The 23497-nt window shown below is 43.0% G+C and overlaps 2 protein-coding genes across 2 annotated transcripts; one reads left to right on the forward strand and one right to left on the reverse strand.

Moving 5' to 3' along the window:
* Positions 1-246: 246 nt before the first annotated feature.
* LOC310772727 (putative histone deacetylase 1-B) lies at positions 247-7887 on the forward strand. The gene is made up of 14 exons (XM_083632633.1): positions 247-358; positions 1082-1194; positions 1296-1413; positions 1948-2022; positions 2164-2302; positions 3283-3424; positions 3519-3611; positions 3725-3833; positions 4050-4190; positions 4543-4651; positions 5249-5379; positions 5503-5670; positions 5832-5883; positions 5994-7887. Exons 1-14 carry the CDS (start codon positions 307-309, stop codon positions 6019-6021), a joined length of 1470 nt encoding a protein of 489 aa, XP_083488759.1. The 5' UTR covers positions 247-306; the 3' UTR covers positions 6022-7887.
* A 154-nt stretch (positions 7888-8041) lies between these two features.
* On the reverse strand, positions 8042-21624 carry tmem54a (transmembrane protein 54a). Its single transcript, XM_083632634.1, has 6 exons — positions 21501-21624; positions 18377-18573; positions 16079-16138; positions 9388-9579; positions 9130-9270; positions 8042-8748 (listed from the first exon to the last, which is right to left on the reverse strand). The coding sequence occupies exons 1-6, from the start codon at positions 21511-21513 to the stop codon at positions 8614-8616; spliced, it is 738 nt and encodes a 245-aa protein (XP_083488760.1). The 5' UTR covers positions 21514-21624; the 3' UTR covers positions 8042-8613.
* Positions 21625-23497: the final 1873 nt, after the last annotated feature.

Consider the following 23497-nt stretch of genomic DNA (forward strand, 5'->3'; position numbering starts at 1 on the left):
TTGTTTTGATCAGACTCTAGTTTAGGTAACATCACCGCGTCAAGCTAACGGCAACAAAGACGTTGTTAGGCGCATTGCCATCCGGTGTTAATTCTGGGTCCAGGGTTTACGCCCCCATGACAAAAAGCGGGGTGGAAGGTGCCCAGACTAATACCAGACTGTATCTGGACCTGCAGCGCCCCCTGCTGAAAGCTTATAACATTGCACCCCATCGATTCGACATGATATCGCCTCTGTCGCTCGCGGTTCTCCCTCCTTCGGTGTGCGGTGGCAAGCCGAGGAGGTTCATCAAAAAAAGAGACTAAAATGGCGCTTACTTCGCAAGGAACAAAGAAAAAAGTTTGCTACTACTATGATGGTAAGTGTTCATGTGTCTATAAATTGGACAGCGAACACACCGATCCATGAACTCGGTCGCTTTGGTCCAACAAAGGTTACAGTTTATTTTACCTCTTGCCGACCTGGCTATCAAGCTGTACAGCTAACGTTAGCTAAGCTAACCCTAGCTAGCTTGACCTGCGCCCTGCTTCCCTAGTGTGGCGGAGTCCAGACAGAACGGAACGTTAAATTATACACCATGATATTTGGACATTTTCCATAAACACATAGTTTCCATAGAAAATGCTGCGCTCGTTAACTAAGTTACTTGACTTTATTACTTTAATTCAATTAGTTACTAGCTAGCGAGCTAACAAAGGGAATACGAGAACTTCATTGTCACTGCAATTAACATTAACACCAAGCTAACGTTACGTTCCTGAAATTGCTCCTCTTTGACCTAACGCTAGATACCACCAGGTAACGTTACTTAGCTAGCTAGTTGAGCTTGCCTTGTTAGTAACGTTTTGTCGACATTACAAGTAGTTTGCAATTCAAATCTCATCCTGTAATCGCAGCTGCCTGGTTAGTTTCGTAAAGGCGCATACGTTGTGAATTTCTTGACCTACATTTTCACTGAAGCCAAATATTGCTCTGCGAGTCTGCGTAGACACAGTTTATAGATAATATGATCTGATACAATTAGTTGATAATTTCCTTTCTTTAGGCTTAGGAGGAATAACATTATCTGTTCTCATTTTAGGTGATGTGGGAAATTATTACTATGGCCAGGGACATCCTATGAAGCCCCACCGAATCCGCATGACACACAACCTGTTGCTCAACTATGGCCTCTACAGAAAGATGGAGATATATGTATGTATACAATACAACACTGCTTAGTCAGTTAAAATGACTGGGTGCTGCAGTAGCAGTTGCTGTGCGTTTCAGGGACTAATTCATCCTCTCTGTTTCAGCGTCCCCACAAAGCCAATGGAGAGGAGATGACCAAGTATCACAGTGATGATTACATTAAATTCCTGCGTTCCATCCGCCCAGACAACATGTCGGAGTATAGCAAACAGATGCAGAGATGTAAGTTTGGTCAGAGTTGGTCCATGTAGATACGGTTTAGGTTAAGTTTATTTGATATGGACATCACACAGCGTTGGAGATGTTACATACATGTATGCACAACAGCCAGATACACAGTGTTAAGTGTTTATAGTCGAAACGCTAATTTTCAACACCTGTCCACAGGCGACTCCTACACCAAAACACAACCCAAAAGGACATACCCAAAAAGAAACATAATCAAATATAAAACCACAAGAGTAAAGCCATACATACAAATGTATTGACAAGAAAGTCACCAAAACACACCCCAGGGGACATAACACAATCAAATATAAAACCACATGAGCAAAGCTATACATACAAATGTATTGACAAGGAGGTCACTAGATGCTGGAGACTTTTTAAGGGCAAAGTCATGCCCTTTCATTGATTGCCAGATATCTTGACCAAACATGGAAGAGAGCTTCTCCTAGGGCTGTGTCGTTTTTGTGTTCACTGAACTGATTGTGCAAGTCTTGATCTGAGTACTTTTTCTATACTATTGCTCTACAGTTAATGTGGGAGAGGATTGCCCAGTGTTTGATGGTTTATTTGAGTTCTGCCAGCTCTCAACAGGGGGGTCTGTTGGTAAGTTTTCTTATTTACACTGCTCAGATCAAATGTGCTGTGTCAAAGTAGCCGCCGTACCATCATACATATTGCCCCAGTAATACCTAAGAAGTTCAGTATAAGCAATCTGTTCATTCTTTCCTCATCACTGTGTTCCAGCCGGCGCTGTAAAGTTGAACAAACAGCAGACCGACATCGCCATCAACTGGGCCGGAGGCCTGCATCACGCCAAGAAGTCTGAGGCCTCAGGGTTTTGCTACGTCAACGACATTGTACTAGCTATTCTAGAGTTACTGAAGTGAGTACTAAAGCACTATCACAGCCACTCAAGTACCCGTTTGTTTTGAATGAGGGGATAAGCACTACATGGATGATTCAATGGCTGTGTTTAAAAAAAAGTCAAGGGGGGTTTCAGCGATGGTTGTCTTACCATTCAGGCCTTACCTTTTTCAGATTGTAGAATCTCAAGTCCAAGTCGAGTCTCGAGTCCCCAGTGTTCAAGTCCAAGTCATCAAAGAAGAGTCGAGTCAGAGTCAAGTCCCCATTACCTGAGTCCAAGTCCGGAGTTAGCCTACTGAACATGATTGTGAATCCACGTGTAGGTGGAACACACATGCATAATGTGACTAATGTCACAGTATTAACTATTAATATAGCTATCAATGACTTATGCCAACTTAATAAAAAATAATAAATTAATAAAATAAAATAAAAGTATTTATCAAAATAAGTCAGAGTCCGAGTCTCCAACTTCCGAGTCCAAATGCACCGCAACGGTGGGGGCCCTCACTGGCGACGCTAAACTTTTAGCTAACCTGTTTGCATCTATGTTCGCAATGACATCCCAAGTGTCATACTATTATCGGATGCGATGCGAACAGTTGTATTTATGGGATGTGGCACAATGCTCCTAAAAGCAAAATGCTTATTGTTTTGAATGATTTGGCATCTTCTATTACTGTCAACACTGTCAACAACAGTATTGTTGTGTTGTAATAATATGCCATAAAGGTTTATTGAAATGTTGGGGGAAGCAGGCCCGCCAGGCCTGTAGAATGGCAGGGGAAACACTGAAGTGTTAGTCATCAGTGCTCAATTCCAAGTCGTGAAAATGTTTCTATTGACTCGGAGTCGAGTCGGACTCAACTATAACACTCTTGTAGATGTATATGAAGCTGTAAGGAGAAATATTATTTATAGTTACGGAATGTTTGCAAGGACTAGTAAAATGTCTTTCATTTGTCAGTACAGTACCACGTATCTGTCCCTTCCCTCCAGATACCACCAGAGAGTTCTGTACATAGATATTGACATCCATCATGGGGACGGCGTGGAGGAGGCCTTCTACACCACAGACCGTGTCATGACTGTGTCCTTCCACAAGTATGGAGAGTACTTCCCTGGCACTGGAGACCTCAGGGTAACTATTTTATTCATACAAGTTAAGTTGTCATGGTCTCAATGATCTATTGTGTCAGTGAGTTGACTTTTGTCTTGTCGTCTGACCACGGCAGGACATTGGTGCTGGGAAGGGTAAATACTACGCTGTGAATTACCCACTGAGGGATGGGATCGACGATGAGTCATATGAAGCCATATTCAAACCTGTGAGTAAATAAATACCATATTTTTTGTTCATGTTCACTGTTGTGCTTTGGTAGTTTATATCTCATACATAGCAGAAGCGTTCTAGATAGCAGTTGTTTTTGTGTCTGTGTAGATCATGGCCAAGGTGATGGAGATGTACCAGCCCAGTGCCGTGGTTCTACAATGTGGAGCTGATTCTTTATCAGGAGATCGGCTTGGCTGCTTCAACCTCACCATCAAAGGTACAGTAAGTTCACAGACAAATAACGAAGGCTGTGGCTGTTGCACTGTCTGAGAAACCAAAGAGTTGGTCCTTAACTTATCCTACTGTATGTTTAGGGACTTTTGTATCTTATGTATAGCCTTTTTGTGTACAGTTGTCTACTTGGAGCCTAGTCACTGAGGTTTGATTTGACCAATGCAAGCCTTATTTTGTTTCACTCATGCTGTGTACTCAGGCCATGCCAAGTGTGTGGAGTACATGAAGAGCTTCAACCTGCCGCTGCTCATGCTGGGTGGAGGAGGCTACACTATCCGTAATGTGGCTCGCTGCTGGACATACGAGACGGCTGTAGCCCTTGACAGCTCCATCCCCAATGGTGAGTCATGATGAATGTCATTGGTCTGGTTTTCACTCTGGCTTGAAATCGACTGGAGTGGCAGTCAACCACTATTTTTAGTACTGTATTATTCGATATTTTGCGAAAACATTATATGCTGCATCAGGCATTATTGATCCAGTCTATCCAAATCCTCTTATCAAAAGCATAACACTTTGAAGCAAATAATAAGAAGTAATAAGAAGTAACATCTATTTCACAACAGGTGAAATGGGTGAAGGACTAATAGAGGCTGGTCTGCTGAAATAGTAACAGCCACATAAAAATTACTTTACTAAACGACGAGAATGTACTGTACATTGATTGCATATAAATGATCTTCACTCCATAGAGCTCCCATACAACGACTACTTTGAGTATTTTGGGCCGGACTTCAAACTGCACATCAGCCCCTCTAACATGACCAACCAGAACACCAATGACTACCTGGAGAAGATCAAGTGAGTCCTTTATGCCTCTATCTTATCTTAATAAATACATATTTGTCAATCTGCCATTCAAATGAAAGTGCTACTATTTGTCTGTTGCTATTTATTAATGTTGACAGTAACTGTTTCCTCTGGTTTGTCTTTGTTTGCTGATTGTTTACTGTGCTATTAGCAGGTCTCTTGAAAAATAGCTCTTGAGCTCAATGAGATTTCCTGCTTAGAAAAGGAACACAAAAAAATCCCACCCACATGTTGGAAGTAAGCGGTGCAGGTTTAGCGCCTACGTTGCCCAGGTTGGCCCCTTCTCCCCCGCCCCCCATATGCATAGGCTACTCCTGATTGGTCTATCCTCTCATACTGGACATGCATGTCCTACAGGAGCACCTGCACTGCTTAAAAATGGGCTAGAAATAGTTTTCAATTAGTTCTCACTCTAAAATTCTGTATTTGGTTTCTGGGGAAACACAATTAAATTGCCCATCCCAAGTTTCATATATCCTGTGATGGAATAGTTGAGTTTGGCCATATTGTAGATACAGTTTCAGCTGTTCTCTGTCTCATCTCATTGTTACTGGAGTTAGTATATGGGACCTGTGCTCCATCTTCTAGGCAGCGTCTGTTTGAGAACTTGCGTATGCTGCCCCATGCTCCGGGGGTTCAGATGCAGGCCATCCCAGAAGACGCTGTACAGGAAGACAGCGGAGACGAGGAGGAAGAGGACCCGAACAAACGCATCTCCAGTAAGACACTCTCACACATAACACACACTCACTGACACCAAACCTGTCACATCTTGCCCGTTTCACCCTCCTAGTCAAGGGTGTGTCATGTTTAACTTGCCCCTGTCCTGCCATCTTGTTCAGTCCGCGCTCATGACAAAAGGATAGCATGTGAAGAGGAATTCTCCGACTCTGAAGACGAGGGCGAGGGAGGCCGCAGAAACACAGCCAGCTACAAGAAAGCCAAGCGAACCAAGACGGAGGGAGAGAAAGAGGGAGAAGAAAAAGAGAAGAAAGGCGAGGAGACAACAGGTATCCATCCTTTTTTTCTTCCTCATTCCACCTTACTGAAGTCATTCTGTAATATACAGAAATCCTCATTAATTAGCATTTGTTTTAAATCAGACTGACCATCTTCTATAATGCAGATATGCTGCCTGACTGAGAATGCCTATCGATTTGTTTTATTACAGAAGTCAAAGAAGAAGAGAAGGTGCCAGAGGAGGAGAAGATGGACACATCCAAGTGAGCAAACATTGTGCACACTTAATTGACCGGTTGAGTGTGTTAATGATTTCTTTACAGAAAGTGACAGGTTGAGTGTGTTAATGATTTCTTTACTCTGGATCATTTAGGCCAAAAGAGGAGTCCAAGACGCCTTGAAGTCCCTGACCCCTAACAACGCAAATACAATGGATCTGAAAACATTCGTTTTTCAGACCGCTCATCTTTCCAGGCTGCTGCAGTGGATATCAATGAAGGACTATACCCTTTTAAAGATGGACCCTACCCCCTCAAAATGTGGTGGGGATCTATAAATGTTTTTCTACGACACTTTTAAAATATTGCTGTTGGTGGACTTAAGTCAAATGGAGTGTTTTTGTAAGTATTGTTTTTGTATGCTTTGTTAGTGGTTTATCTTTTTTATTCTATTATATAAACCTGATAAGCAGTTGTATAGTCTAAAAATGGCCTAGCACATGTATGCTTTTTTTAATACATATTTTGGATTTAATTTATTTAAATCATGGCTATTTTGGCTACTTTTTTGTTTTTGGGTCTTTCAGGCCCACTTTTGGTCTGTGCCTTATGTAGTTGAAGCATGTTCGTACAGTAGATTAATTTCCCGGATACATTTGTCACTGCTCTTTCCTGCTAAAGCAACAGAGTGGTTCAGAGGGTTGTATAAACTTGAACACTTCTTCCACAGCACAGTATGTTATTATTAATTTACATTCTTGTGTTAAAGTCACAATTTTATATGCGTAGTGTTGAATATTAGAAAATGTTCATGGATGAGATTATGTAGGTGGTTTAGATTCCACTGCAATTGGGACTTAAATGTCCAGTGTACTGTATAGTATACATTGTAATGTACTGTATACTATTCATTGTGAAATGGGAGGCAGGTAAAAGTGCCAGATCTCATTTATTGTTGTAAATATTTTTTATTCTGCAAACATCAGGACAGTTGTTCCACAAGAGTGCGTGCATATTTCATATAAATCTGTGAAAAACCTCAGTCTGTATTGACCACACTTTAAACACCAATAAAAACTGCGATGAAAAGTTACGTTCGGTTCTTAAAAGCTGCTGTTATACAAAATATAACGTTTTTCCAAAATAAGATATTCACAAATGTGATTGACTTGAGAGTGAAAGTCACACTGAAATGAAAAAAAACTCATACACCCTACTGGATGATTTATGCCAGAAACACTCAGTCCTAGAAAATGAAAAATCTTTAGTGATTTACCAGGAGTCAAACATACAAATTTTAACTTATAAAACTTTCTCTCCCTGAGTTCTCATTGGTTTACACATGATCGCTGAATGTCTGCCGTAATATCCTGTTTCACCAGGAATACATATTTAACTACTTCCAATTAAGGAAGCAGTGGCATGCCTGACCAAGTTGGTGGCCTAGGCAAGATTTTTGCTGGTGCCCCCCCCCCCTCCCCCAAAGAAAATATAATAAAAATTATATCTCAGCTAATCCAGCACTGCAGTGCAGGCTCAGAATCGCCCTTCCCCAGTGGCACTGGAGGTACTTTTAGGTAGGGGGTGCTGTAAGGAAGGGTCTCTCGGTGCTGCCTGCGAGGGCAGCGCCGAAGAAAATTTTACGTTTTTTGGACTTTCATCCATATTTAGAAGAATATTTAATTTTAAATTAACATTAGGATTATACTGTTGTGATGTCATTATTCAGTATCTTCTCCTTTTCTCACTCACTTTCATGTAAGCACCTGCTCTCCCTTTAGTCGTTTTACACTACAACAGACAGAAACACAGGCATAAACACTGAACTTATTATTATTATTATGGAAAACCAGATTATGATGAAAATCAAACACTTTTGAAGAGAGAGCGTATGAAATAAGATTAGAGCTGGGAAGCACAAACTGTTTTTTAATGCATCTTGTTGGTGGTATAAACACAAGACAGCCAAATCCAACAATTTCAAAAATCCATTTCTTGCCACCAGGGGGTGCTGCAGCACCCTCAGCACCCACCTTCCAGCTCCCTTCCCCCACTCTGGGAAAAAGCTCCGAGCAGGTAGAAGGGGGCGTGGCCGCGCAGTGGGTGGGGTGGTATGGATTAGGGACCATGGTGAAAGTGCTGGGCCCGGGCAGCCAGAAAGCCAGAATTAGAAAAATGATTTCACTATTATTTAAAGACTTAAGACGTTGTTCTTCTTATTTTTGTCTACTATTGTAAAATAATAGTAGGCCTATTATCATGAAGAAGTATTTGTAAAAAAAAAAAAAAAAATTTTTTACCCTCTCTGGCGCCCCTAACGGCTGAAGCGCCCTTAGCATTTGCCTAGTTCGCCTAATGGACGGCACGCCACTAAGGAAGCAAGAGACTTTCCAAGTACGGTTTCATTGTGACTTTAGATGAACATTCACGTTTTTAGGTATTTTAAGACCTTTATCTACAAAATGCTAATACCTAAAGTATGAATTAATCTTCATATTTTTTAAGCAAACAATGAATATCAGGTACATTTTTAAATGGACAAAGTCTTGTGGAATGAACACCTTTAGTATTTTAAAGTTTTGAATCTGATCTGATAATTCCTTGACATTATAGTTGGTTTAGCAAAGTCCCACAAAATGTCTTCATCAGACACTCCATGAACTGAAGCATTACTGGAGCACCCAACACAACATTCTGGAGTTGAGGGATCCAAGTTCACAGAAGACTGCAGTTTGGGCCCAGCAGTTTCCAACCTATCACATTAGGTTTGGCTCTTCAGAGCCACTGGCTCTGCCCCGCTGCAGAGTTACACTCCAGCAGTTCATGCTGCTCTGCAGCCTCAGTGTCTGGCTCTGGTGCTGGAGGAGGCGATGATGATGATGGGATTTCACTCTGTCTCTGGATACGCACCTGGAACAGTGAGTGAATCAGAACTGAGTGATGCGAAGCCACCACCTCCACCTGTAGCCTGCACTATGATTCCCCATGGGGGGATGCAATGATCTCTCCCTGCTCTCACTTTTTGCTGGATTTAAATCGTAAACAGTAAAAGAGATTTAAATTCACAGTCAGTGAGTGATATGAAAGAGCCATGATGCCGAAATTAAAAACATTTACATTTATTCTCAAAAGTGTTCATATTCAAAACATGACTGAACTGACATTAATTACTGCTGGTGACATCAATCACAACATGAAAATGCATGTTCTGATATGTGCAACCAGTGACACATCATGCAGAGTTTTGCAGACGAGCCAACACTGGCAGCCGGTGACATAAGGGTAACTTACCCTTCTAGCGTTGAGGGGCCTCCTCCTGTGGCATGGACAGAGGTAGAGGAAGGAGGTGCAGGCAGCAAAGCAGCGGAAGGAGAACACCAACTCCACCATGGACATCAAGATGAGAGGCACCCACAGAATTATCGTGGTTCCCTGGTGGAGGAAATGGGCAGCATGACAAAAACTCTTCTTTCTTGCAGCATTTCATGTCACTGTCAAAGCTGCTCTGCTATCTTGGTTAAATATCCATCTTCACGTTTTTAAACTTACGTAGATGCGGGTGGGGTCAAAGGGGCATTCGTTTGTGATGCTGGAATAGCTAATGGCATCAGGAAACTTGCAGTGCGTTAGCAGGATTCGCCCTTTATTGACGATGACCGTCACCATGGAAACTGACATGCCCAAGGCGGAGGCAGTTGCCAAGAGACCTCCAAGGAAGCTGATGACCAACAGGACCCACTTCTGCAAGAGAGCAGTGGCATGGCAGGGATATAATGAGCATTCAACCTTGTTTGTATAATAGTAGCCTTTATATGATCCTCATGATCTTTGCACACTTCAAGTAACAAACGCAAACCTTATAGCCTAGTAGGAAGGAGGGGGTATCATGCACCCCCCGGAAATATACTTCTAATCAACATTTCTAGATTGGAAAAATTGTGTAAAAAATAATGAGCTATGTTATGTTCCCACATATCATTTTTATGCAAATGAGTGCCGCCATCACCAAAAAGTATATTTTCACTATATCTCAGCCAATATTGCAGATAACTGAAGAAATAAGGTGTCTAGACCCATGTTTTGAGGGTCAAGGATCATAATAAAACTATTCCTGAAGTGGCCACATGCAGGGGCGGACTGGGATCATAATTCAGGCCGGGCATTAGATACCAAGCAGGCCAGGCCGATATGGGCCAACGTGCGTGCCGGCGTCCGAAGGGCGTCAGCGAAAAATTTGGGCCGTTTGAAGCTCAATTTGGGCCGTTTGAAGCCAGATTTGGGCCGTTTGAAGCCCAAATTGGGTCATTTAAAGCCAGATTTGGGCCGTTTGAAGCCCGATTTGGGCCGTTTGAAGCCCAATTTGGGCCAAGTCCAATTTTACAATGAGATGCACCCACTTTAACACTGAATAAAGTAATAAAACCACTAGTAAACCAGTGTTCAGTGAGTGGCCTGGCCTGGCCTGCAAAAAAAAAAAAAATCTTTTTTTTTTTCTTTTTTTTTGCAGGCCAGGCCACCGGGCATTTGCCCGACGTGACCGATTATGCAGTCCGCCCCTGGCCACATGTATCTGTGGCGTGCTACTATGCAAATTAGTGCTGCCATTATAAAAATATATGTTTTTTGTTCATGTACTAAATACCTCAGTCCAAAGTTCAACCCCTTCGCTGATGCCAACTGTGTATTTTGCTGGCTATTCAACCTCCAAAAAACAAGGTAAGGAGCTAACTCAGCAACACACCACACTACATCACAATACAGACGTGTAACAGGACACAATTCTACTACAGGGTAAAAATGTGGTCATGAAGAGCTAGTAGCTAGTTAGTACTACTAGCGAGCTATAAACATACACGTTCACTGCCATTGACGAGTTATCTCGGCTTACTTTTTTTTTTTACGGTGGGACGTGGATCAACGCTCCCCACGTCTCCTATAAAAATATTGGAGTCAGCGAACGTGTACAACCCATTCCACGGACCCACTAAGTGGCGACAGTGCTCTCCACACTAGGAAAAGCAGAGCCAAAACGGTAGGGTAACGCGCGAGGAAACCATTCTCTACTGTAAAATGGATTGGCGAAAACGCTTTCACTTCCGCGCATTATCGCGCTGGGAGCTGGCGGTGGGGGATTCCAAAAATAGACTGGGTGGAAAACACTTTGAAACACGCAGCATAAAGCCTAGAATCGCACAAAGCTTCATCAAAGCTCTCAAACCCAAGAAACAAGTGAGCCCTATCCACACTCGCTGCCAGGGAGGGAGGCTGCTCAAACTCGCAGCAGTAGCAGCAGCAGCAGAACACTCGCTTGTGACAAACGCTGCGGAGGAGAACGCCCACGGAGGGAGGAGTTGGAAGCAGAGGGGGGTTTCCTGCTGTTATGGAGGAAATTACTGTTCAAAACTATTGTTTAGATGTCTGACGTCTTACTGATGCCAAAAATGAATGGTTAAAGTGACTGTTCTATCGAATTTCACAAAAAGCCGTTTATCTCTGAATAAATTTCCAGACGCTGAAACCATGCTGTATTCAACTGCTAATGCTTACATAACTACTAACTCTACAAACTAACTCTTTTAGACAGAGAAAGCACACATTCTATTAGTTCTTTTGAGATATTGTGTGTTCACAAAATCTTAGCAGAAAAGAATCCTCGGGTCTTGAAAGATGAGCCAGAATCCTCAAAAAAACCCTCTGGCAGAACCTACCTACAGTAAAAAAAAAAAGGCTGGCAGTGAATGTGTTAAATCTAGCTAGAACCTAGTTTGTTGATGAAGCTGGGTTCATCTCTTATCTCATAATAAGGGGTTACACTTAGCGCACGCAAGGCACGCAAGCTAGAACTGACTGTGTGATATTTCTAGTCATATTTAAAAGTCCAGATTTCATAACAGGGTGCCTATAAGTTAATGGTGATTTGGTGGAAGCAGACATTAAACCTGCATGCCCAAAAGAAAACAGAGTGTAGGTCCTGCAGCCCACAAATGCTGTCCAGCTACATGCATCCTTCATGTGCCATCATGTCTGATCGTGGTCATTTTACACCCCTCACTAAAATCAAAGGAACTGCTACAGAAAAACTACAACAGCTTCATACAATCTGGAACTGACATCTCCACCAGTCACATGAGTCCCCATACCGTATGCAATAAGTGTGTGAGCAGATCCCTACAACTCTCCCCGATGACCTGGAAAGTGTTGGGTATCACCGCAACTGTTATCAGCACTTTACAGGCAATCTTCATCTTCTGGTAGATGATACAGAACCAGAACCATCAACCTCACAGTGGCATCGCTGCCCCTGTAAATTGTCTTCAGGGGGTTCTGCTAGATTCATCTTTACACCAGACTACATTTGTTGTGACAAAGTTGAGATCAAAGATGGTCATCGCAACACTGAGAGACCTGAATACTTCTCATCTTATAAGAACAACGAAAATGCATGGGAGCAAACTGAATCACAGGCTGAAAAATTGAGTCTAGTTCGTAAGGTAAAAGACCTCTTTGCTTGTGAGGTCAAAGAGCTTTAAATCTTTCCGCACAGCATTCGCTAACTATGAGTGCGGGATTGGCAGAGCCAAAAGGAGCAAAGCATAATGAGCAGTCTTGCATGTACATTGCATTACATTACATTACATTCGTTGCTAATGTAATGTAATGTCTTGCATGTCAGCCGCCCATGAAAAAGCATTAATCTTGGTAGTGGAACACATTCAAACTTATGTCGTCCAGCAAAATTAGGTCCCACAGCTATCTTCCTTGTGATTGCTCTTGTCAAAGAACTGAAATTGAATGGGTACGGGAACTGAGATTATCGTTCTGAGAATCTACTGAAATGCCTACAGAAGAACCCAATCAAGGAGCATATCCACTTCACAAACTGATGATCATGACAAAGCTGATGCCATTTCTTTCTGGCTCAAATATCAGCGTTTCTAATCCTCTTGCACGATCGTACACTCCCGGAAGCACAGACAACTACCAAAATGTTGCTCTCCTACTTCGTCTGAATGTCCAACAGGCTTTCATAGAGTCCAATGATCTACCGTGGCTGCCAACAGCCAACGATATGGAGCTCACTTCTGAAAATCTCCCACCCCCAGACCTCGTCCATTCCTCAGCACGGTTATTGCTGGCAAGTAGAGACAAATGCAACGTCTGCAGCGTTCAGTGTATGAAGCGTCTGGTATTCTCCTGGTATTTGGCAAGACCTGTGCTGGGCAGTGTCAGAGGGAAAATGGAAGTTACCAAAACACATTCTACTCTGTGTGACCGCCAGGTACTTGTTCCGAAGCAGGCAGTTCACCATGAGATCAGACAGACTTGGCCTCTCTGAGAGCTACGATTTTGGCTTAGAGCGGGAAACTCCCCTGGCCAAGGTCCTAGATGAAGTCTCAGCCTATCGAACACACAAAATTGTGACAGGAGAAGGCAACCTCGTATTCCACTGTGAGTTGGATAACTTTAATAAAACCACTATCAATGTGCACGACAGCAACAGTGTGTGGGAGGAATAATGGTGCAGGAGGTCAAGAATGGGTTCGAGAGCAATAAGGTCCGAATGCTGCATCAACAAGTCGTAACAGCGTAGCCTGAAAGTCGACACACCAGAAACTCTCTCACACTTTACACATTTTACTCGTGTTGGCCCAAAGTTTCCTGATGGCTCATCATTCACACCCCCTGCAGAGAATGATACTGTCTATCTATGCTACTAAGATGCAAGAGTACTACATCTGGTTCTTCAGCAGGTATATCGGAAGCAGCGGCAAACAGCCCGTGCCTGGACTAGCTGGACTAGGGGCCTCATAGTTAGCGAATGCTGTGCGGAAATATTTAAAGCATGATGGATGGTGTTTGGCCTTACAAGCAAAGAGGTCTTTGCCTTTTGCCTGCCTATGAAGTCGAACTAGACCCATTTTATCAGCCCGTGATTCAATTTGCTCCCATGCATTTTCGTTGTTCTTATAAGATGAGAAGTATTCAGGTTTCTCAGTGTTGCGATGACCATCTTTGATCTCAACTTTGTCACAACAAATGTACTCTGGTGTAAAGATGAATCTAGCAGAACCCCCTGAAGACAATTTACAAGGGGAGTGATGCCACTGTGAGGTTGATGGTTCTGGTTCTGTACCATCTACCAGAAGATGAAGATTGCCTGTAAAGTGCTGATAACAGTTGCGGTGATACCCAACACTTTCCAGGTCATCGGGGAGAGTTGTAGGGATCTGCTCACACACTTATTGCATACGGTATGGGGACTCATGTGACTGGTGGAGACGTCAGTTCCAGATTGTATGAAGTAGTTTTTCTGTAGCAGTTCCTTTGATTTTAGTGAGGAGTGTAAAATGACCACGATCAGACATGATGGCACATGAAGGATGCATGTAGCTGGACAGCATTTGTGGGCTGCAGGACCTACACTCTGTTTTCTTTTGGGCATGCAGGCTTAATGTCTGCTTCCACCAAATCACCATTAACTTATAGGCACCCTGTTATGAAATCTGGACTTTTAAATCTGACTAGAAATATCGCACAGTCAGTTCTAGCTTGCGTGCCTTGCGTGCGCTAAGCGTAACCCCTTATTATGAGATAAGAGATGAACCCAGCTTCATCAACAAACTAGGTTCTAGTTAGATTTAATATGTTTACTAGCTCGCTAGTAGTACTAACTAGCTACTAGCTCTCCATAACCACGTTTTTACCCTGTAGTAGAATTGTGTCCTGTTACACGTCTGTATTGTGATGTAGTGTGGTGTGTAGCTGAGTTAGCTCCTTACCTTGTTTTTTGGAGGTTGAATACCCAGCAAAATAACACAGTTGGCATCAGCGAAGGGGTTGAACTTTGGACTGAGGTATTTAGTACATGAACAAAAAACGTATATTTTTTACAATGCTATGGCCCCTCTTCCTTTGCCCCCCCCCCCCACACCACCAACAACATCCCTAGCCATCCCCCAACCCACCCTCAAATCCTGACTCTTTATAGAGACAGTCCGCATGTCTGGGAACGCCCACAAAATGTTAAAACGGCTGGCGCGCGAGTGGGGTAAAACAGCCGATGTATCTCATGGGCTGACTCACCAAAAGACGATGCTGCGGCTCTAAACTACATGTTTGGGGGTTCTAGAGCAGAACACAAGACGTCTGCTCAGATGTGCGTTTACTGCGGTGGTTAAATCCCCGAACGTGTCTGCCTGGGCTGGGCTATCAGCTAAATTCTAACTTTGCTGAATGGATAGAACGGGGGAATTTACCCCACCCTGACCCCGCCCCCAGCAAGGCTGAGCCAGCTAAAGCGCAAATTATGCTTGTGCGAAATCGACCGCGCTGACTGCGCCGAGGGGGTCGCCGCAGCTGGGCGTCCTCTCGGCGCAGCTGGGCGTAGGTGGCGTGCAGCACGTCGAAAATGTCACTCTGCGCCGTCTCGCGCCGTCAACTCTTTGTTGTGAGGAGTGAGGAAATGCCATTTCCTCATTTAACGTGCTTGTCCCTCATCTAGCAAAGCCTTCTGCAGGCTCACCGGAATGAGTTTTGAAATGGAGGGACAATAAAATGTTCCCCCACCAACATGATTGCAAGTTCTTGGTAAACGTCACGATAACGTTTTGGACGTGTTTTGAACGAGTTACGTTCGAGTATGCACAGTCTCGCTGTCGGCAGCAAGGCTCCAAGTCGTGGCTGCGCAAAACCATGCCGGGCGCTTTACCCAGCGTCTATTGTGGGCGTTCCTAGAGCCTGTATGGGCGTTCCCAGACATGCGGACTGTCTCTATGACCTTCCTATCTCTAGCTACGATCCCTAGCCCCTCCCCCTTCACGAAACTCACTAAACGTCCATGAGTGACTGAGTGGCCTGACTTTGTCATCTTCTGACCCTGGTGTGGGCTCCTGGCCCGGCACCATGGGAAAACAAAGCTGTGGCAATGTGAAAAGACATGACTTTTCCTCAGTAATGGTAACAGGTTTAGCCTAATAGATGAAAGTGAGGTAAAAAGAGCAGAAAACACACGTGAGCACATGTGTTGGGTAAAGGAATTCCATATTTGAATGGATGATTGATCTATATATTTTCATGTGTGTGCACTTTATCTATGCAAATACATCCACCATCTTCCTTGCCTCCACACACTCAACAAAATAAAAGGCAGGTCCTAACAGGAATCGGCACAAGACTGACTGGAGTGAGTCCTGAGCAGAGGAAGGAGAAGCAGTGCCATGGAAAGGGGAGCAGTATTTACCAGGATCCTGTTTTTCTTGTTTTTCGACAACACAATGGCTGTTATCCCACCAATAATTCCCTGAGGGACACAAGAAGTTACATGTTCAGCCAATAAGACAGATCCCATGATAGGTTAGTAATGCAATATTACTAGGCTACTCAAAAAGCAACAAACGCAACAGCACGAGTCCATGGTTATAGATTTGACCAGTGTTGGGCAGTAACTTAGTTAGCTAAGCTATAGACCAAATCAGCAGGGATGTTTACATTTACTTCCGGTTACCCCTGGGTCCACACATTATAATGGCGGTGAACGGCACAAACTGACGTGTTGAAGAGACAAAAACAGACAAAGAAGACAAAAATGGTTCGTTCGTGTTGTGTTGTTGTTTAATATCATTCATAACAACACTTTCACTAACGTTAGTTTTTTTCGATTTCAGAGACGGACAAGCCCGTCTTTTATTGTCACACGGTTACACATCAACACATGCACGGAGGGCCACAAACACACACATGCTGACGGTGGCCGGTGAAATTTGTCCTCTGCATTTAACCCATCCTGGCTTTGTCCTTTCCTCCGGGGGGCAGGCCAGGAGCAGTGGTCGCTTTCTCGTACAGCGCCTGGGGACCGACTTCGGATGTTGTCGTCACTGGTCGGATGACGATGACGATCTGATCTTCTGCATGTTTTTGATGGGGGGGGGGGGGGGGGGTATATACGGAGGAACCCCCCTGGGGGAGCACGGGGAGAACATGCAAACTCCACACAGACAGAAAGGCCCTTACGACGAGATACCCCACCTGGGCAGTAGGCACTGAAGATATGGGGGGGAACACAACCACAGCGCCCGCAGTGTCCCAGGCGAGAATCGAACTCAGGACCTTCTGACTGCGAGGCGACAGCTCTACCACTGAGCCACCGTGCTAGTGGAGACCAGACTAGCTAATTTACCTGTTGGACCAGACCAGAGTAGACTTGAAGCTAAATTAAATTAACGTGGCGTCAGTAGCTCTGTCTGTAACGAGTCTGCAAAAAAACAGCGAGTTTGACAATTGTAAACAAACATTATTAGCTAGCTAACACTACATAAAACAAACACAGAAGAAAGGCTAGATACGTCGGACAAGCATGTTTACCAACCGTTTGAACATTTAAATTTAAAGTAGTCGGCCGAAAACAACGAGAGGGTTTGACAGCATTTATTTGACAACACGCACATTTAAACCTGCCGCCTTCCCCAAGTGGTACGCGGAAGTAATGTTGTTTACATGGTAACGTCACGGTGATTTGGTCTATAGCATGGCTGACCAATTTGGGGCCCGCGGGCCAAACTTGGCCCACACTCCGTTTGTTTTGGCCCTCCATGGTTTTGAAAGAAAGAAAAAACGTTGCCAATATTACCGTCTTTCAGAGGCTGTGGCGGGCTAATTTTTAAAGCTAGCTTGATGATACTTTTACCATATGAAACTAGAAGACCCATTTTAGATTTAGAATGTAAATTGTCTATAAAATAATAATAATTTAATGTAATTTCAGATCATATCAACATATTTTTGGCCCACGGCCATCCATCCAGATTACTTTTGGCCCTTCATTGCAAGAATGTGAGCACCTCTGGTCTATAGTAACTTAGTTATCTAGAATTGTATTACTTTCCCCAGTAACTAGTAATGTAAGGGATTACAATTTCCAGAAAGTCATTATATTACCTACAGTTACTAATCTAAGTAACTTCAAGTTACTGCATTACTTTCTCCAGCGCTGGCACAGCGCTAGAACGAGGTGTGGAGATAGGTAGGCGAGACTACTGCCTTGCCAGAACACAATTAGTTTTTTGTCCTAGGCAGAGCCGTATAATAGAAGAGTTGCATTCACTCCAATGGACCAGTTTTTTACCTCACAAAAGTTCCCGGAAGTAAGGTTCTAGAATCTAGATTAAGCAGCGCTGTCGAGTTGCAGCAAAATGGACCGTTTGTGATGTACTTTGAAAGGGTCCGATGTTTAAAGAATCAAATTGTATATTATCAGCTTTATTTTATGCATTCAAACATAACGCAAGCCCCCTTCCTGGCTATTCATTGGCTACATGTCACACATTTTGGACCTCCACTTTTAAAAGAGTAATCAGTAATAATAAGTAACTAATTAGCCTACACTTCCGGAGTAACTTGCCCAAAACTGGATTTGACTAATATAATATATCAAAATGTTTGTGCTTTGATTCTGTGTAAGTCCAGGCTAAACAATAGCTCTATGGTGCATCGCTCCCTCATGCCTGTAGGAGTCAGTGTGCCATCAGTGTGAAGCACTCACCACCAGGCCAGCCACTATGGCGATCACATTGGCGATGGCGTAGACCATGCTGCGGGCCTTACCGTGCCCCGTAATGTGCCGGAGCACGGCGCCGTGCACCAGCGCACCCAGCAGGAAGTTGACATGACCCACCAGCACCAAGCCCAGCCCCATCTTCATCAGGGCTTTGTTGTCCTTCAGGTTAGCACAGCACACTCCTAGAGGAGGCAGAGGGATGCTTTTTAACAGATCTCATGAGGCTCACCAAAGTCTTCCTGAATTAACCTTTGTGATAAGATCCCGTATGCACTACCAGGGAAACGTTTGGACACACCTGATTGGATGTACTACCAGGGAAACGTTTGGACACACCTGATTGGATGTACTACCAGTATATGTTTTCCAAAGTCATTCTGATCTAAAGGCTTATGCTTGAATGCTTGAAATGTGTTTCTTATGCAAATTTAAACAGTGAAGTTTATGCATATAAATTTCTTCCCAAAGCCGATGCCTTTCCATCAAGGCAAATGGCAGCTACTTTAAAGAATCTAAAATATATACGTTTTTGGTAATTTGTGTTATTTCATAGTTTTGATGTCTTTATATTATTCTAAAATGTATACTAACAAGCGCAAATTTGCAACAGCTGCGACCAAATGTTAAACATTCTGAAATGCAGGATGGTAGGGGTAGCCCAACCTACTCTGCCTCTGCCGCCCTGCATTTCAACAATGGCATGGCATGAACACAAACACACACCTTCTTCTCACACACACGCACACACACACACACACACACACACACACACACACACACACACACACACACACACACACACACACACACACACACACACACACACACACACACACACACACACACACACAATACCAAATGTCAGCCTCCTAGCGAAAACTGTGCCCATAAAAGGGTGAGAACTTTTTGTGGACCGACCGACAGAGGGACTTATAGAGCTGCTGGTCGCAGCTCAAATGTAAAGTCCCATCGTTTGACTGGTAGTATAATGCCTTATTACAGGTGTGTGTAACAAACCCCACATTCTCAGATTTCTGCATCTGACTTTTACATGTATAAGCCAGCTGTGCAAGCATCACTGCTGTGTTGACAAAAGCGACATGGCATGGCTTAGTGAAGCAACAACACAAACACACACCGCAGGTTATTAAATTTCAGCTTTTCATATAAAGCATGACTCTGTCTGCTGTCACACTGACAAAGTGTAGGCTGACAAAGAAGAAAATCAGGTTGTGTGAGCGCTGACATCAGAGCAGTGTTGTAGTCTCACTGTCTCAGCACAGCACGAAGCACATGGGCCAGCTGGTTTACCACAAGACAACACTTATCACACAGGACACATCCCTGAGCACTGCAGAGACGGCATTCACCTGACAAGGCAATACGACATGCTGCAGCTATGGCAATTCATTAACAGAGTCTGAGAAAGGGGTCTATAGGCTATCGACTCTATAGCCCAGCGATTCCCAAACTGTGGGCAGTGGAGGTACTGCAGGTGGGCCGCAAGTGGTCTGCCAACGGCCAACACTCCCGTTTTTCGCGGGCAATCAAATGACTGTAGCAGGGTCAGTTTTAAAGCTACAGTGGAGATCCTGTTATCAGAAGAAACTATGCTAGCTTCTCGGGAAGCGGGCTAAATAACGCTGCAAACATAGGTTACATTTTAGCGAGGGAAAACTATCTCAAAGGGGTCCCTTGACCTCTCAGCTCAATTTATCTGAATGAAAATTGGTTCAATAGGTAACTCACCAGTCTCCTCTTTACAGATAAGGTAACATTTTTCACAGCCTAGCACTAATAGCTTGTGGGTTGATTTCTTCTGTTGTTGCTCATCACAGTTTGTCTCAACAAATGTGTTATGCATGCAAATACTTCTGAGATGAGTAAGAGGGGAGAAAATGTTGGCAATCTGCTTTTGGGTATTTTGCCGAAATTGTAGCCCATGTAAATGTATGTGGATGGATGATTAATTTCCCTTATGCCCAAGTTCACATGCTGTCAATGACGTAAAAAATATATAATATATTAAAACATATAGGGACATACATCATCTTAGTCTTGTGTGTTGATCAGAGTTGTGATTAAAGGGTTGGGTGGGCCCCAGAAGATTTTCACATTTCAAAGTGGGCCGTGGCGTTCTTGGGAACCCCTGCTATAGCCTATAAGAGCACTGTTCCTTCCCCTGAGGCAGGTTGAAGCACCCAAAAAGGTGGTGCTAGCCCCTCCTGAACAACAAAAAGACAAAGCTTAGGGTGGGGTGTTCAAACATTCACCACCAGATAACGCCTGCGGGGTCAAGTAACTGCTGCATGTCTGGCTCCACAGCCTATGGTTGGGTGCTGTGGAAAAACTCACTATGTTTTTGGTCATAACACTAGTCTAATATTTGCTGTTCAGATACACATTGTCATGTCACTGTTTAGAAAACAAAACTCCGATATTATTTTAATATTCTTATAAAGGGGACTTTATAAGAAGACCTGTGGCACTCAATAGTGAATTTATAGTAGTGGCCTTATCTGACTTTTTCAAAAGTATCACTATAATATTCCAATAGGATATTATAGTGATATACAGTACTACGCATTCCTAATCATCATCATCATCATCATCATCATCATCAGTGATGTCATAAGATGATTTTGCTCTTATGACATCATCAGTGGCACAAAAATTGAAACAGACAGAGATTGCCCACTTGCCCCTTTTATTTTATTAGATAGATAGATAGATAGATAGATAGATAGATAGATAGATAGATAGATAGATAGATAGATAGATAGATAGCCTAACCTTGCAAGCCAGCTGGATTCTCTCGCGAGATCAGATTGCCATCTGGCAGCGTCACGTTATAGCCTAACGCAATTTGATACTAAACATTTTTTCATTCACTTAAGCTGGTGAAAAATATATGTAGGCTAGCTATATGCAAGTTAAATGTGGGAATTGCATTTCTATTGAATAACATAGCATGACAAAATACCTACTTGGAGTGTCCCCACCACAACGCACTGGCGCTGACCACGCCTAAAAGTTCTACACGCAGCATGCCCATATTCTGTCAGTTTAGCTTACATTCTGTTGAAGCACACAAAAACAGCTGACTTACCTAAGTTTACCATGGTGGATTTGCTTTTCTCCTAATGTAAAAGTTGTAGTAACGTCATTTCTGTTTTCCAACACCCAGCCTTTGTTCGCTTGTCTTCCTCTACTGCCGTTCACCTTAACAGGCCAGACCTGTGTGGATGCTCCGCCCCGAAGCACCTTGGTACAGTCATTTCTGTCATTTTAGTGGTTCCCAAACTGGGGTACGCGTACCCCTAGTGGTACATGGAGCTACTACAGGGGCTACTTGAGAGCTAGGAGAAAATGGAAAAATGTAAGAATAAATCATGAAAATGAATAAAACGTTAAAATAAATCTGCTCAGCAGGCACTAATTACAACTCTTTCAATCAATTTCTTATTTTGTAATGTTATATTTTTCAAAAGTGTTATCATTCATTCATTGTTTTCTAAGCAAAATGGTGTATAGGGGATACTTTGATTCAGAAATCAGGGAAAGGGGGCACTGAAGGCAAAAAAAAAAAGAGAACCACTGGCCTACACATATAACAAAACTATAATAGACTCATTCTTATTATATGATTAGAAATATTACAGGGATAGCCTAGCCTGGGTAAACCCAGCCTCCACGTGACCTATGTGCTATCACAGATAGAGGTCACGTGGAGGCTGGGTTTACCCAGGCTAGGGATAGCCTACCATAGCAGATACAAAAATACTATAGGGGGCCTACAATAAGATAAGATTATAGTAGCCTTGTAGGCTACAAATTGAGTCACAAACAAGGATATAGGAATATTATTGAGATTTTTAGTTAAGTTTTTCTTAATCCTTGAGCTTGATTTGACATTGTACCTCTTGCCATCTTGAGTGTAATGGTGCATTCAGGCCACATGGCAAAGAAATTGTAGATACGAGATTCCTATTTGAAAATAACATTCACCTCAGCGGCCAGGTGGGAACAGCTACCTGGGAGTCGATGAATTTCTCAAACATTCTGACAAGGAAATGTCATGTTCTATAAAGGTATAAAAAAAAATAAAAAAAAATGGATAAGATAAACTATTCATGACATGATGTATGTAGTATGATCATAACTCTTCAAATGCCACAACACAGCCATAAATAGCCTACTTCCTGGGTTTTAATTTGTGGTTGACATTGCAATGTGTGGTTTGCTGTAAAACAAACAAACAAACAAACAAATAAACAAACAAACAAACAAACAAATAAATAAATAAATAAATAAATAAATAAATAAATAAATAAATAAATAAATAAATACAACTCAAATGTATACTCCTGTGTGTGGCTGCATTTGGGTTGAGGGTGAAAAAGCTGAGAAATCCCATATGACTTGAATGCAGCATCAGCTTCATTAGCTTTATTAACACCACCTGTCCTACTTCCATCTTGTTAAAGTCAAGCTTGTGTGATCAGGGGGCCAGAGAGCAGACAGTTTGGGCTTTGTCATGGGGAAGTTAGAGATATTTCTGTTCTTTGTTCCTTTTTTTATTCCTGTTCAATCAACTATCTATCGTTTTCCAGTTGAAAGGAAATTTGACATAAAGGCAATGAACTGTGAGTAATAAGGGGCGAAGGGCTGAATTTCTCTGTATACTCCAAGAAAATGTGTTTTATTTGTATTTATGGGTTATTCTCTTCCTACAGCACCCTGGACCCACACAGCAGAGTCCAACATCTACCAAAGAGGCCAGGCTGTCTATCTCCAGGTGTCTGCCAAAACCGCTCCAGACAAGCAGCTTTTCATCCAGTCCTGCTTCGTCTCTGCCTCCCCTGACCCTCAGACCAGATCCAGGCATGCAGTCATAGTGAATAAAGGGTAAGCTGATGGGACAGAAGCATGCATCACTTCCAGTTTATACCAGGTGTGGGATATAATCTGACTGTCTTCTGCCAGGTGCACAGCCTCTTTAGGATCTCAGGCTGTCACACAGTTTGTGGCCTCTAAGAGAGAGGATGTGGTTAATTTTGTTCTGGACACGTCTCATCTAATTTATAAGGTGAGTGTTAACAAGTA

The sequence above is a fragment of the Poromitra crassiceps genome, assembly GCF_964638095.1.
Source record: "Poromitra crassiceps genome assembly, chromosome: 3".
In the NCBI taxonomy this organism is placed as follows: domain Eukaryota; kingdom Metazoa; phylum Chordata; class Actinopteri; order Beryciformes; family Melamphaidae; genus Poromitra; species Poromitra crassiceps.

Bases quoted from the DNA above. Each gene is read 5' to 3' on its own strand.
- tmem54a (XM_083632634.1), bottom strand. The intron at 9,580-16,078 runs GTAAATACTGCT...GCTCTCTTGCAG, and splicing joins ACAAGAAAAACAGGATCCTG to AAGTGGGTCCTGTTGGTCAT. The intron at 9,271-9,387 runs GTAAGTTTAAAA...TTCCTCCACCAG, and splicing joins TTGACCCCACCCGCATCTAC to GGAACCACGATAATTCTGTG.
- LOC310772727 (XM_083632633.1), top strand. From the start codon at position 307: ATGGCGCTTACTTCGCAAGGAACAAAGAAAAAAGTTTGCTACTACTAT. The intron at 3,834-4,049 runs GTACAGTAAGTT...CTGTGTACTCAG, and splicing joins CTTCAACCTCACCATCAAAG to GCCATGCCAAGTGTGTGGAG. The intron at 4,652-5,248 runs GTGAGTCCTTTA...TCCATCTTCTAG, and splicing joins GACTACCTGGAGAAGATCAA to GCAGCGTCTGTTTGAGAACT.